At 38.9% G+C, this 15,587-nt stretch overlaps 1 protein-coding gene across 2 annotated transcripts in view; it reads left to right on the forward strand.

Annotated features, from left to right (window-relative positions):
• The first annotated feature begins 996 nt into the window (after positions 1–996).
• LOC108242732 (alpha-1,6-mannosylglycoprotein 6-beta-N-acetylglucosaminyltransferase B) overlaps positions 997–15,587 on the forward strand; it is a 227,617-nt gene continuing 213,026 nt past the window's right edge. For both annotated transcript variants that reach the window (XM_017427751.3, XM_017427752.3), the window contains exons 1-2: positions 997–1,517; positions 11,198–11,310. In XM_017427751.3, coding sequence (XP_017283240.1) covers positions 1,480–1,517; positions 11,198–11,310 — 151 coding nt within the window. In that variant the 5' untranslated portion in view covers positions 997–1,479. The remainder of the gene's footprint in view (positions 1,518–11,197; positions 11,311–15,587) is intronic.

The raw sequence follows: 15,587 nt of genomic DNA on the forward strand, positions 1-15,587 counted from the left end.
GAGAGTGAGAACAATTTGCAAGCAATCCAGCTTACATCACATCTCAGCTTTAAAAGCTCAACTCCACACTCTCTATTTCTGAATTGAGAAAGCTCCTCGGATGAGAAGCGAAACGTCTTCAGCTACAGAATAGAAGTCCAGTTGTTTTTGTTTTTTAACTTTTTTTGAATTTCTCCTATTTCTGTTCGTGTTAAGACTGGTCTCGCTGCAGTAACACATCCTGCCGCTAGGTGCCGCTGTTGCTTCCTGATCTCATTCGCTGTCCGCGGTGCTGAAACGTTTTCCGCTCTCCGTCCCAACTCCAGAAGAACCATGGTTGCTCCCAGACACAAAGCCGTGCTCCTCGTGTGGCCAAGCTGTGGTTTGAAAAGGCTGCCGAAATAGAAAGCGTGCACTGTGAACTGATGAATGTGACGCACTTTGTGAAAGAGACAAAGAAATCGGAAGTTTCGAGTGTTTCTCATCTCACAGCAGCTGCTGTAGAGCCGCTGATGGCGCCATGCAGAGGGTCTGTGCACATCACGGACTGAAGCAGCGTCAAGTCACAAGGTGGGAGCCACGGAGAGACCGGAAAAGGAGGGAGTGCTCATTCAAAATAAAAGCGCAAACGTTCAAACGCACGTATAAACTGAAGTTCTATTTGATTTTTTACCTTCGAAATCAACAATACATTCCACCCACGCATACTGTGATTACATTAAAAAGCAACAACGATTGTATTGTTCAGGGATTATACATTAAAACCACAAATCAAACCATGTAACAGTTGCGTTCTATATGGGACTTCTTAGGTTTAAGACCCAGAACACAAACATATTGGTCAAGAGGCAAAAATAAGCCCCCAATAAACATTCTATTAAATGTTATCTAAAAAAACGTTTAGACGTATGAGTTAGACTTTTATTTCGAAAGTCAGAAAGCGGATGCAGCAAGTGGTCCATGGCAGTTTGAGCAGCGGAGGAGTGCACCGGCAGACTGGCCTCAGTCGCGCAGGTTTCTGTGTGAAGTTCAGCCCCTTCGCGGAGCCGGTTCTCTTCTCTTGAATTAAAACGGACAGAAACCGCAGAAGCCAAACAGCCTGCACTTTTTTTACTTTCTCTCACAAACTTGACCATAGCGCCATTTAAAAAAAAATTATTATTGTTTTGTTTTGTTCAGGACTCACCTTAGGTGACGATAAGACGGATTTCGCGGCTACTTTCCGTCTTGTAGGAGCGCGTCTGTCTGGTGTCAGAATAACACTTTACAAGCCATCTTTATAGGCGGGTAAAGACTCTTTCTGAGTGAAACTTTCTGCCGTTTCTCGCTGAAGGAGAGAAGCTGGTTTTGTCCGGGGATAAAGCCGCTGACAGACTGGCGCTGTGGACCTCTGGATGGGACGCAGATAAAATGCTCAAGTTCCAGGTCGGGGGTTAATAACAACGATGTCAGCGGTGGCTTGTTTTGGAAAATGATTACTGGAAGCATCGACAGTAAAATATGGTCAGAAGATGCCTAGTAACGTTCAAGCCGTTCAGGTAAGAGACAAAGAGCCGACTCTGTTTTTGCAGCCTTCAGTTTCTGCCTCTTTATCTGTGGGTTTGAGAAACTGGATAAGAAGTGTAAAGAGAACCGAGATACAAAATAAATAAAATAATTAATAAAGCTGGCATCTTTTGGCTCATTAGGGTCACCATGGTAACCAAACACCTGCCTCTGACTCTTAATAGGACAAGTAGACAAAAGGCAGAGTAGAAAGTAAGCCTCAAACTGGCAGTCTCTGTGTGAAGACTGTAAGTTGTACACAAAATATGCAGTGTCTGATTGTCACACGTCAATGTTTACGTATCTAAAGTGTTATATGTTTGAGAGAGGACAAGTTAAAAAGACCCTTTAATTCCTGTTTTAAGGAAGAAGAAAAAGCTGAGCTGAGTTAGAATGGAAGTCAATGAGAGGTTGGATGTGCATACTGTGCACTCTTATTTGAGAAAACAACCTCACATCCTAAATTTGAAGAACAAAAATGTATACGTTTTGATGTAGAATCTGTATAGGAGATGTAAGATTTGTGGCTATAAAAAGAATTGGTTTGCAAAGATTTTGTAAAGTTCGGACAGCTCAGACATTAGTGGGTTATGATTGCATTAAGTTGTGTTCAAATCCCCCAAAATGATAAAAAAATAACCTTAAACTGCGCTTGTCTAAAAAATGTTATAGATACCAAAATGCCAAATCAGTCATGATGTAAAGTCTACTATTTTGTAACTTGTTTAAATTTTAAATAATGTTTCTACTTCGAAGTATTTACAAGTTTTCACTTTGTTGTTTAGAGAGGAATTTCTTTTCACTTTATTGCTAATTTTGTGTGACACTGCTACTAAAAGTCACACTCCAGTCAAGGCACAGAGTTGGATGTATTTTGGGTATTGGGTTTCCTAAAGCTGTGGGGGGAGTAGTGAATGGAAACGTGTGATGGAAACGGAAAATACTTGGTGACTAGTAGTAAGGGTGCTTCAGTGCTTGTGCACTGGCACAATTAATTACATGTGTACCAAAACTGAAGTGACCCATCACTGCACGGAACTGTGCTATAATGCAATAAGTTATAATGAAATGCATGGCAATATGGAGACAAGATGAGTGTGCATGCGCATGCCAGATGTTTCTTGCCGTCATCCAGATGATTTAGATCTCAGTTTACGTGGCGAGAGACAACAAACACCTATAAATCTGGAAATGGCTGTCGTACTGTAAATAAGGCTGTGCTACCAGTCGGCTGAGCACTGACTTAGTTTCTCACCGCGTGAACAGCTCCATCATTTCTGTGTAGCCATGCGGTCTGAGGACATAAATTAGGAGCTGGAGCGGATTTTGTACACATCTTAATCACATAAGGAGTTGATACTTTACAGCTCACTGAGCCATTCTTTGCCAAACATTATGCAGTTTGCTTTGTTTGAGAAACACAGCTCAACCACAACAATGAACCACAAATAAGGGAAGTGATAATATAGATCTTCTAAAAGAGGAACACCTGAGGTGGGCTATGCAAAGAAGGATGTGAACAGTCATATTTTAAATTGGAGGGCTGGAGATAGGGCAGCAGAGCAGGGCTTTTATTATTATTTTAACTTTGCTTTCTTACACTGAATCTGCAACAAATGGGTATTATCTTGTCACTGCTTTTGCAGTGTGAAACAAAGTGGTTTAAAGATCAATTGTCAGGTCCATTCATCTGGAGACTACATCCAAAGATCAGAACGGATGGGAGCAGGTCTTGATGTATTTCTGTCACTTTCGTGTATTGCAGACTTTCTACATTATCCAATCAGCTCTGCTTCTCCTCATTCTTTCATGAGTTCCAGCTTGAGGTGTGTCCTTCTTTTCTTCAGTCTTTGATGACAGCCGCTGCATGAGCCATTGTGAGGGTAGTAAAAGCAGTGACATGTTTTGATAGACATAGCTGACATTATTTATGAGTGTTTGGACAGTAAAGACAGTATTAAATCACTTTATCAAGCTGTAAAATCAACATATTGCAAGCAAGTTGGTGAAAATGCTGTTTATACCTTGAAAAGCTTCCTGCAGTCCCCCTCCTAAACAATAGGTGTCCCTACTAAGGCTGGGCAGGAGTTTTTGAATAAAATTTAAAACTCAAATTCAAAATACTGAAACTTTTTTTTTCACAATGGCACATGGTAGTAACACACCAAGTCGTTTATCGATAGTCCTTTTTGTGACACACCTACTGCCCACCCCTTAATGAGAAAAACATCCCAGTGTCTGTTTCTGTCATCATATAGTTTGTAAAAGAATCATAAAGTGGAAACTACAGTTACAGGTGAGCTCAGCTTCACTGGCAGAATTCATCCACCTTCCCCCCATTGACTCATTGGACCTGTGAAAATGAAGAAAAATAAAGATTCCAAGCTGCCAGAATTAGCAGCAGCATGTCTTTGTGCCCAGAGCTTCTGTGTCATCAGAGAGGTTTTCAGCTTCAGCTGGTCTGGGTCAAATATTCAAAGACAAATTTGAGGTATGATTTGGCCTAAAATGCCCATCCCTGGTCGTCACAGAGAAATACTATCATTACACAGTGGGGGTGGCAGCAGAAGAGGAGTTTGCAGGAAGTACACATTTTATATACAATGTATATTCAACCTCTTTGTGCACAGCCAAGATTAAATTTGCAGCAGCGTTTTTAAGGGCGCTGTTCAAAGCAATACATTTGCTATTTTTGGGTATCCTGGTATACCTAGTGATCACAATGCTGCCCAACTTCAGTCTACATAAAATGAAAATGGAGTCTCATCTTTAAGTTCTCTCCCAGAATTTAGGTCAGTTAAGGTGCCAGGAGTAGTTTCTTGAAAACCACCACAACTGAAACCCAGAACAAGACTCCTTCACAGCTGGTAAAACACTTCTACCTAGAGGCAAAATCTGATAAATCTGGGTGTGTGTAGAAACCAGATAGCCGATATCACATCTCTTCCTCTGATCCAATTATACAGAGCGGAGCATTTACTTTAAGCCTGTTAATTAAAGACTCGTCAGGCAGGACTGGGGCCTTAATCCTTTCATATCACCTATCTAAGGCCATTTTGGAAAAACGGCTAAATGATATGAGAAGGAACGATTGCCCTAGGGCACCATCAGGCCAGCTTCTGTACAGCCGCATTAGTTGATTTGTGCAGCCTTTTGTCCCTAAACACAAACACAAAATTGCTGAAAAATAATAGGCAAAACCAAGTAAATAAACCTAATGGTTAGCAGTAAAAGTTGTCCTCTGCATAACCCCTTAATTTTTTTTAAGCCTGTCACTGCGATTCTTCAGTTTCTCTGAGTGTGATAATACAGAGAACAGAGGAAGATGATACAAATCAAAGAATAGGCCTGCTGAGGTGGATAAACAGTTGTTCTAGGTGAGGTCAGTGACTTTAATTTTCAGCCTTCGCACTCTCGCTATGCTGGCCAAATGGTTACATAATCCATGTAAGTCTTTGTATCTTTGGATTGGAGTCTCATATTGATGTCAAATAATCTCCTGATCATCATCGTGGTGTAGGACCGTATTCAGAACTCCACTATGGCTACTGCGTTGCTCCTCTCTGGTCCTCTGACAATGATCGAACTGTTCTAATACGTTCCACAATATGTGTGGAGCAGACGGGGAGCATATTTTATTATTTCTTAATATTCCCGTTTCCTGGGAGACCCAGCGAGTCAAATGAGAAAGTGCGTTGAATGATTAGGAGGAAACTCATTAGACACTTCCAAACTTTGATATAAGCGCTGCAGTGCTTCTCTGATCAGTTCTTTTCCTGTGACTGAACAAACACTCCAATCAGGAGTGGTCATTGACATACGGGTGCTTGATTTTAAAGCCACTCAGAGTAATCTTGATAATGCAATATTCATAATCACATAAAGGCTTGTTTAACAACCTGCCTCTGCCAACTACATTCATACTTAAATTGCTGGTTGTATCCTGCATCAGCACTGAGACGTGGGCATGTGCAGAAGTCTCAGATCAGACTGTACAATGTCAAAGACAACCTATCTCAAACATGTCATTCCATGACTTTATTACCAAATTATTCAAAAGACAGAACTTAAATGTTTGCAGCTAATGTATGAGGAGTTGGTTTAATATAACGTCCTTGCATTCCTCAGATAGATTTCAAGGATTACCGCAGTGTTAAAAAGCCGCAGTGTCAAGACCACTAAAGTTTCCTATTATATCGTGTCTACAGTCTGAACAGCTTTAATTAGGATACCAAAGACAAAGCGTTTTGTTTTATCCCCCCCCCTCTGGTTACATGGAGCAGAGCAGTGCTCCCCCTCTCCTGCCTGTTGCTCAGAGTTGTGGTTGGTTGCACATTTTATTCGGTGGATAACACAGTCAGTCATGGCTTGTCTACCAGAGGAGCAAAGTCTGTCAACGTAATGCTGTTTTGAAAAATACAGATCACATATTGGTTTAAAATCTGTCCTGACTAAGAATTTATATCTGTGCATCAAAATTAAAATAACTATGTATGAATTTTTTTTTTTTAAAGAAATATACTATTGTGTTTGTAAAATAGTTCTTATTAGGCAACATGATATTTTAGGCAGCAGAACTAATAATAATTGCATTTTAGTATATGTATATAATTCACTTTTTATTTTAATATTGTGAAGTTATGCAGGTTTTTTTTTAGGGGAGGGAGGGGGGGATTGCTCAATGTAATCATACCATGAGAATCTCATATTAGCCTATCCCTGACACAGACTCTGTTTCGGCTCAATCAAAGTAAAGAAAATGTAGAAAACAACCAGCAGGAGAAACAACTGCTGGTGTAGATTCTGAGACATCCAGGGTTTGGTCAAACTAGCAAGATGAATAAAAGGAAAAAGGATCAAATACAGAAGTCTGGTTGTGTTTGATTCAACTTGCTAAAACCGCAGGAGGAAAAGTAGGATTTGGTCGTAAAAATACCCGCTGAAAACTGGATGACAATATTTCAACAGTGAAACAGACAATGTTGACTAAAAGCAGCCACTTTGTCAGAAACGCAGCAGTTTAGCCTGTCATGTCAGATGATTTGTTTTGCAGAAACATCAGTTTATGCTTCACTTAGTAAGTGTTTTTGAAAAAAAAAAACATACAAAAAACATTTGCAGATTGTTGGATGATATATTTGACAAGCAAATCTTACAATTTTCAGCTAAAATAGACAAATTGAGCCATGTTTGTGAAACAGCTGATTCTCGGCTGACTTCATGATTCAATTACAATTAATGAGTTGATGCATCTTGACACATCTCAGTGTGTTGCTTCTTCTTTTTATAACCATGCATACATACTTCATTTTTACAGTAACGAGATAATTCTAAAAAAAAAATGCATTATTTAGTGCTTTAAAAAAATCTGACTTCTATCTTTAACATTTTACTTCTAGTCCCAGTGTCTGAGTGTCACACCTCAGTACACAAAATGCATGTATTAACTATTGTAGGGCTATTGAACTGTTGGACCAGGGGCCACATCCAGCCCGCAAGTGAGCTCAGCCCGGCCCACTGATGAGTTAATTTACAAAAAAAAACTACATTTAAAAAAAGAGAAACATCTAAAAAAATCTGAAATAACAAATCTGTTTATCAGATAGGTGATCCTGTAGTTTAGATTATCTATGGCAGGACTATACAACACAGTCTGCCTGCCAATAAGTTCATTTAAAATAAAACCATTTAAAATAAAACTAAATTTAAATCGTAAAATAACTACTGGATGTCTGGCCCTTGAGCTCTTGGCTCTTAGTAACTGCAGCCCCCTGAGCAATTTAGTTGAATAGTTACTAAAACGGAAGGGCTGTAGAGTTTATATATAATAATATGTGTAAAATTGACTAAGTTGCAGCTATTTTTTAATGGCTATGATTATTAGTTGTGGCAGCCTCTTGAATTGGATTGACTCTAAAAGTTAATCAGATTATTGGATCGTTGGATTAGATGTACATCCAACGATTACTTTCTGAGAGTTTCATTAAAATCCATCCAGTTGTTTATGAGATATTTTGTTAAAAGACAGAAATATTTGCCTCCAAGAATGAATAGCAAGGTTTTAGACAAAGGTCTTGCACAATTTTTTAGCACTTGAATTATGTTTTAGGAAAGCCCCTCAGCTACTGCACCAAAATTTAGTTTAATATCTTTAACACTAACTGAGTTATAGCCATTTTTGTGTTTGCTAAGCTTGATTAGATGTAGCAGCCATCTTGAATTGGGTTGTAGATGTGCATCCAGCAGCTCATTATTCTGTCTCATTAGTTAGCTTTTTCCTTAAATTTGCAAATGTTGGATCAGGTTGACATCAACTAACTTGTATTGTCATTTTAACGGCATTATCAGCATAATCTGATTTTATGAGGAAGATTTTACAAATTGCTTCTGTTTCTTTTAATTCGTACTTTCCTGTGGAGTTAAATACCCAAAGTATGTTCAAATGTTTGCATTTAAAACACTCAATTCCTTCTTCAATTACTCCCTGCTGATCTGTATTCCTCTGCCGTGAATGTCTCTACTAGTGATGGTATAACTTTGATAATACCTTATCATATACTTGATTGGAATAATAGACATAGTTCAATGTAGGTTTCCATGCTAAATGTGCAAGTAAAATGAAGCACTGTGTTTGGAAACTCACTAATGAAGGATAGTTTACTATAGGTTTGTGTATCCTTAAAGCGCTTGATCCTGTCCTGTTGTGTTAAACCACCCAGAAGATCCCTTCAGGTCTTTAAGCATTGTTAGTCTGCAGCTTTACCAAAATCCCTGTAACTTACTGTGACCACAAAGCCACATTCTTCAATTACCCTCATCAGGCTAGTACTTGGTAATGATTGATGTCATGTTCCTGTCTTGTCCCAACAAAATAAATTTTCTTCCCAAAAAAGCTTGTGTCCAAGTGGCTGTTCTTAAAGCCACCTAAATGAATTAAACCTCACATCGAAACACGCTGCCTCCATCTTAAGAGCAGTTTTGTACTCATGCCAAACCACAGAGCTCCATCCTTAACAGATCATTTGACATCACTTTGATCACTAGGCCAATTAAACCAGTTCAGCAAATGTCCTTTTAACTGGTCGTTCTTCCAAGGTGTTGATGGAAACTCATTTCCTACAGCATCATCAATATCAAGATGTTTTCTTCAGTCTTTGCATGACAAGAGGGCTTACTGTTCCAGGAAAGGCTGTTAAATGTCAAAGTGGGCCAGAGATTCAAGCAAACAGAAAACAATCGTTATAAATATTTAATTGCAAATTTGTTAAAACTTTTATGTTGTATCAAACTGTTTTGATACATTAATTTGTCACAAAAGACTGCTTTCTTTCTGCTGCTTTGGTCTTTTTTATTACATTTTTTGATATTGCTTCATTTATACTGCCTCCATGTTGGATACAATCAACTTGCTTAAAAAAAAACACTTTTTAGAGATCAGTGTTCATGGTGAACGGAATTTAAGAAAGTATCTCAAGCTGTTTGATGTTTACTGCACATGCCTTTTCACATCACACAAGTTCTTCAAAAGCCACAGAGTTGGTTCCCTTGCTGGGTAAGCTGTGGAGCAGTGAGCACTTTAAAAGCAGGATTTGGCTTGTTAGTCATGGAGGCTGACTGTCGTTTTTTGTCCACTGGAGGAAAACCACAGACAGCTTTTTCCTCTGTGAGTCTCGGCATAATGAGATAACCCTCGATCCACCGACACTGAAGAGAGTAACTGAAGTAGGGCAGGATTTAAAAGCCCTGATTTTCAGCTCTCTTAAGTCAAAGATCAGATTTACTGAAGATTTGATTCTCTGAGTCTTATTTTATTTTCCATAATAGGGAATAGTGTCAGCTCAGATCTCAGATCAGTGGCACAAAGAAGGGGTGAGCAGAAGTTCACATCTTAAAGCTGCCTGGGTTTTAAACCTACAGTCCAGATGTATTTTTTCACGTATTATACACTTGAAATTGGATTAAAGGAGATGCATTAGGACTCATTTTCCCAAGTAGAAACTTTTTTTTAAAAGGCCCCTTCTACATTACTTTGTATCTTTTTTGTTCTCTTTTTTTTCTCCATCTACACATATCCACAGAAACGCTGAAATACCCATGCTGCACCACTAAGGGTGATAAGATTCACATTACCGATATATTTTTTTTGTTTTACCTTTGATACGCTTAACAATTTTTCTCCCATTTCAGCACATGATTTCAGGATGTTTAATGGTGACAGGATTCTGATGAAGAGAAACAGAAATAATAATGATAACAAGAAAGCCGTAAAACAAGCTCTACTGTTGTTTTAGCTTTTAGGGGACAAAGTAGCAGTGAGGGTGGATGGAACAGACTGCTACACCAGCGTTTTTAATAAAGAACTAGTATTCCTTGAAGGAATGCACATCCCCTGCTGCATTTCATGTCAGAGTTTTGAATGAAGCTCATCTAATGATGAGAAGGGACGACCTTACAGCCGTTCTGGTCAAACCTTGAAACAAACCTTCTTGTGCCATCTCATGCGACGTTGCGAGCTCTTGTGTGACATGTCACGGCTCCGAGCTGACTGATGGGAGGGTGGTATGGTATATCTTAAAACCAGAAACATGCTCATGCCTAGTACAAAGGAAGAACAGGGGGATCAAAGTCGATGCGTATCTAAGCTGGCGGCAGGGCTGGTGACAAAACTGATCTGATGTGTGAGGGACAAGTGACAAGACAGAACCTGTTCTAGGCTACGAGGCTAGCTGGTTCTGTGATGGACGCATGGTGTTTAGAAACACACAGACCAACACAAAGCTTAGCCTCTTTTGTTGGGTCACAGTGAGCCAAAGGTGAACAGCAGTGGTTTCAGGAGAATTCTTATTGTTGCTGCTGTGTTAAAAGGACGATTGACTCAAGATACAATTACTCATCCTGGGAAGACTGTATATCATCATCTATTGTTGTGTGCTTTATGGTGGTGGTGAGACCTCTGTGTCAGAATAAGCTACAATTCCCATCACAACTATTAGAAACACATTAATTTAAAGGGACATCATTTTATTTCCTTTTTTTCTTTCACAGTATAAGTAAAGAAGCTCATAACTCCAACATGTTCACTGCAAGGCACTGCATTACATCTTTGCTATATGTAACATTATTACTCAACCATTTTTCCATTTACACGAGGACAAACTGTTCTATCTTATTTTTAGTTTGCCCTAATAGATTTTGAGCCGTAACATCACAACTCTAGTTTATCTTAAGTGCCTCTTAGCTTTAAGATTCTACTTTTCTGTGTGTGTGTGATCAATGCTCTGATTATGCTCTGCTTTCTGGAACTGCTCCCTTATTTATTCAGTCCTGTATTCCTCTCCTTAGGTCCTCTTTCACTCTCTCCTTTTTTTTCTTATTATTGCATCTGTACCTCCTCTATCATATCATCTTTTTTTCTCTCCGTTTTAAATTTGGTACTGTAAAATCTGCCTTTAATAATTGTTTATCTGCCAGCATTGGGACTTTTGTTTTTGCTGCTTCCTGCTCCTGTTTACTCACTTTACTGCCTGCCTTCATATAAATCATTTTCACTCCTCCCCACTGTCATATATTAGAACTGCTCACCCAAAACGTCTATTTACCTGTCCCACCCTATAAATATGTCTATCTATTTTCCTCTTATATTCCTCCTTCCTCTCCTTCCCCTGTGTTGCAGGATATTTGTCGTGGGAGTAGGGTTCTTCAGCCTGTGCTTTCTAATGACCTCTCTGGGGGGGCAGTTCTCAGCCAAGAGATTGGGGGACTCCCCTTTCACCATCCGCACAGAAGGTAATGACACAAGCTCTCTGTGTGTGTGTGTGTGAGAGAGAGAGAGCAGATTTATTTCAATGAGTGAAAATGCTGTACAAGTGTCACTGAATATCGGGAAGGTAAAACTCACCATTGCCCTGCTGGTTCTTCACTAACCGATACTAATGTGTGAAAACTGCTTAAAATAAAATTTTTAACCCCTAAAAGAATGCAGATCACCCACCTTGCATGTCAGTTTTAGTCTCATACGATCACCACTTGGAATAAGTGTTGGGGAGCACTCTCAGTTACTGCCACACCTAATTTGAGCTCAGTATCTGTAAAATTGTTATTGCCATTTCTGTGTTTGTAAAGGTTGATTAGCAATGGTGAATCAACTTGATTCAATTTTGAACCAGGTCGACTCCCAAAGTTAATCAGTTTTTGGTGTACATCCAATGATTACTTTCTGAGTGTTTCATTAAATCTTCCATCCAGCGGCTCATGTGATGATTTGCTAAGAGACAGACAAATGAACACACACAGACAAACATGGGCAACTATCTTTCATAGCAGCAGGTGATAATTAGATACATTATTTCATTGAAATTCTCCAATTATGGTTTTGAGGTATAGCTCCAGTTAGTTTCCTAATATCTCTTAAAATATGTAGTCATCTTGTGAGGAGCTTGAACATCTGGAGGAGGATGTTAGGGGAAGAGGGGTTGGTTGGATGTCTGTTGTTGGAGTTTACATCATAAACTTTGTGACTCAGTCATGGATGGATGAATGGATGGATGGATGGATGGATGATGAATGAATAATGAGTGGATGGATAGATCAAACACTTTACTCAGCTTGTTTAAAGTTAATAGAATTGACTCCAACATGAGTTGATGACACAGGTTTTTTTTAAACCTACATTTTAAATTCTGTATTTGTTGACAAAAACAGTAAAACTGTTCTTTTGTGTTTTTCTTATTGCTCAGCTCAGATTGATCTTTTGACCACACGGACACAATATTGACATACTGTTGATATGAAAATAAAAACCATTAATTATGATATTTTTGCTCCCATCATGTGGTTGCTGCACCTATGCTGCATGGACTCTGAAGCTTTTGTCCAGCGAAAGACATTTCCCTCACCAGTGAAATGTCATTTTCCATTGGCCTGCCAGCAATATTACATGAATAAGAGTGTGGGCTGAATTGGTATAAGGCAGAGAAAAAGAGTCCCAAGGTAATTTCATGCCTTTACAAAGTGTGAAGATTAAAAATCAAAGGGTTTTATTTTTTTCACGGAGGCCAAAAGTTTCCCCCTGCCACTTGTTAAAAGTAAGTTGTGAGGGTATATTCATGTGTGTGCATCTTGTGCAGGGGTTGACTCTGTCTGTGGGTCAGTCTGAGTGGGTGTGAAAGCATGCAAAAGATGAAGCGAGTGTTGATCTTAAGAATAAATCATTCAGGTGTCGGCACGTATGGATATATGGTCTGCCAGAAAAGGATATCAGAGTTCAGTATTTGTGTGTGGGGTAGAGCAATAAATCAATACAGGGAGGAAGTGGTGTGTGTGCATTGGCAGGGTCATTTGGGATTTCTGTGTCTGTGATAAACTGAGATTGCTGTGTTTATGTAATAAATTCAGCTTTGTGTGTATGTGTCAGTGTTTCTGAGTAAAGTGTACTTGATTAATCAACCATTCATGTGCTGCAGCCTGGGAAGACATCTGGAGTAAGCTCATTAAAAACGGCATAGTCTGTAACTGTATTTACCCAAAGGAGTTAACTGTGTGCGGATGTGTATTTTTATTTTTTTTTCATTTATGTGCTTAAATATCCTGATACTTGTTTGTATACAAAGGATGTTCATGGCTCTGTCATCTACTGCGCCTGGCTGCATTTGTTTGTGAGTCTGCCTCTCTTTTACCTTCTTTTCTCCCTTTATGTGCGTCTTTGTGGTCCACTTCCTCAGAGAGCTTTTGCTGCTTTCCCCTCTCGTGTGTGTGTGTGTGTGTGTGCTCGAGTACGTGTGTTTGCGATGAGCTGGCTGGAAATTGGCTGTTAAATGGGGCGACGGCAGCAATGTGGGACAAGATTGAAACCGGAGAGACTGAGAGACCGATCCATCTGCTCTCTGCAAAATCAGCCCTGCAAAACAACTGGCCCTTTCATTAAGCCTCCAGTCGCCACCTGCAGTACAGCGTACACACACACACATACACAGACGACAGACCCATGCAGTCTCATGTTTCAAATAAAACACGTGTCCTTTCTGTACAAAGCAATTTTTGATTTTCTAATAAATTTTTACTGGCAACATCATCAAAGGTTACTGACAAACCACACACAGAATTCACACAATCATGTGTGTAACCATTTGACAGCTGCCAAGAACTGACAGACTTACAGATGTTTTCAGTTTTTGCCAGGGGTGAATGTGTGTAAGGTCATCCAGGTAAAAGTAGAGTGTAGACAGTCTGCAACAGAGTGGCGGTAATCGATAAATTTATGTTGTTAACCAGGCATCGTGCACGCAAAAACAAACATTTTGACATGAATAGTTTCACATTACATTTGCAGCCTTTTGTGATTATCGAATACAGGAGCATTTTCACAAAGCTGAACAAATTTTGCATTCACTCGCAAGTCAGAAATACCAACATCACAGACAGGATTTTGGCCTGGCATACTGGGGCACTTCCAACATTTGAGTGATCTGTAAACAAAGATGCTTCCAGAACTGAAACAGAAAAGCAGAGAAGCCAATTTAAACTCTTCAGCATAAATTGTTGTTTAAAGTTTATTACCCTCAAAGGCTTTTTTGTGTCTTTTGCAGTGTCTTCCAGCTGAAAGATTATGAAGAACTAGAAAATATTTTAAGAAAATTTTAGAGTGTTAATGCAGTTCATGCTCAAAATTCCAACATATATTAATTTTCGTCTGTAAAACCCAATCACAGTTTAAGGTTTACTTTAGTTACTTCAATCAAGTTAAGTCAAATTTATTTATATAACACTTTTCAGAAACAAAGCAGTTCAAAGTGCTTTGAACTTAGAAACTTTGACAGTTTAAAAGTTAGCAGGGCACATTGTCAAACTCTAAACAGCATTTTCTGATTAAAATCTTCCAAAATCATAAAACATTAACTGTAATGGTGTAAAACTAGCTGTTGAAGGTATCAGTATTTCTGTTTACTCATTTAAACTCCAACTTTCTGTTCCCCTAGTAAAGTCCAAAGAGCTCCAAGGAGTGCTGGGTTTTCATACTCGTTTTAATGGTCATGACAGCCTTTATGAACATCTTACATGCTGAACAGGGTTCTTTGAAGGACCTCAGTTTGGAGAAATAAAGTTTAATCCTAAACAAAATCGATGAACTAACGGCTAGTCTGAACATAGCCTAAACTAAAGTGGATTGCTACTCTCCTAAAACGACCATTATCTCAAATATTTCATAGAGGTTTATGTGAATGCTATTTTACAAACCTTTACATTGTTGTCAATTTCACATTAAATAAATATTAATCTGGAATTTTATGGTTATTTATGAACACAGATAGTTGCAGCTCACTGTAAGACTTCCAGTAGCAATGTCATAAGAATTCTGCAAAAGTAGTAGTAATAGTAATGCGAAAACTGCTGTGATGTAAAAGTTTATGAAATGGTAGCTCTGACACAGCTGCTGTGCAAAGCCATGAACAGTCAGAAGTTCTTGCTATAAATCCAGTCCCTGACTGATTATAATAATCTTTTTACTATGTTATGTTTTTTTTTTCAGCAATTGTATGTCAGAAAACATTTTACACTTTAAGAGGATAATGCTGAAAGAGGACCAAAGCCACAGAGAAACTGACCACAAAATATTTTGTTTTACTGTGTTTTACCAGCCTACATGTCTGAAAAGCATCTGTAAACCAGAACATCCCCTCATGTCTTACAGCAGGAGTCTTAGTCACTCTAAGGCACAAGGCAAAAACTTTTGCTTAAGCAGATTTAAGTATTTATGCTTCACACTGTTGAATCAGTCTCTCTGAGGAACCGAAAATATCTGAGATTACTGATTTATTTTGGTGTAAATTTAAAGCCCTCTATTTTTTCGAATTTTTCTACTCAGTTATCTCATCCTGCAACATACAGGCACTCTCCCTCGAGACTGACTCAGTCACACCTTACTGTTATGACTGACTAATTGGAGTATTCCCAACCCTGAGATGTTCTGGGATGATAGTGAGAGTTGCTCCTGTTTAAGTGATTGCAGGAGGCTAAATGTGCATAGTACACTCTGCTGTCTCTTAGTGTGACTGTGACAAAAAAAT

Source organism: Kryptolebias marmoratus, linkage group LG3 (genome assembly GCF_001649575.2).
Source record: "Kryptolebias marmoratus isolate JLee-2015 linkage group LG3, ASM164957v2, whole genome shotgun sequence".
Lineage (NCBI taxonomy): Eukaryota > Metazoa > Chordata > Actinopteri > Cyprinodontiformes > Rivulidae > Kryptolebias > Kryptolebias marmoratus.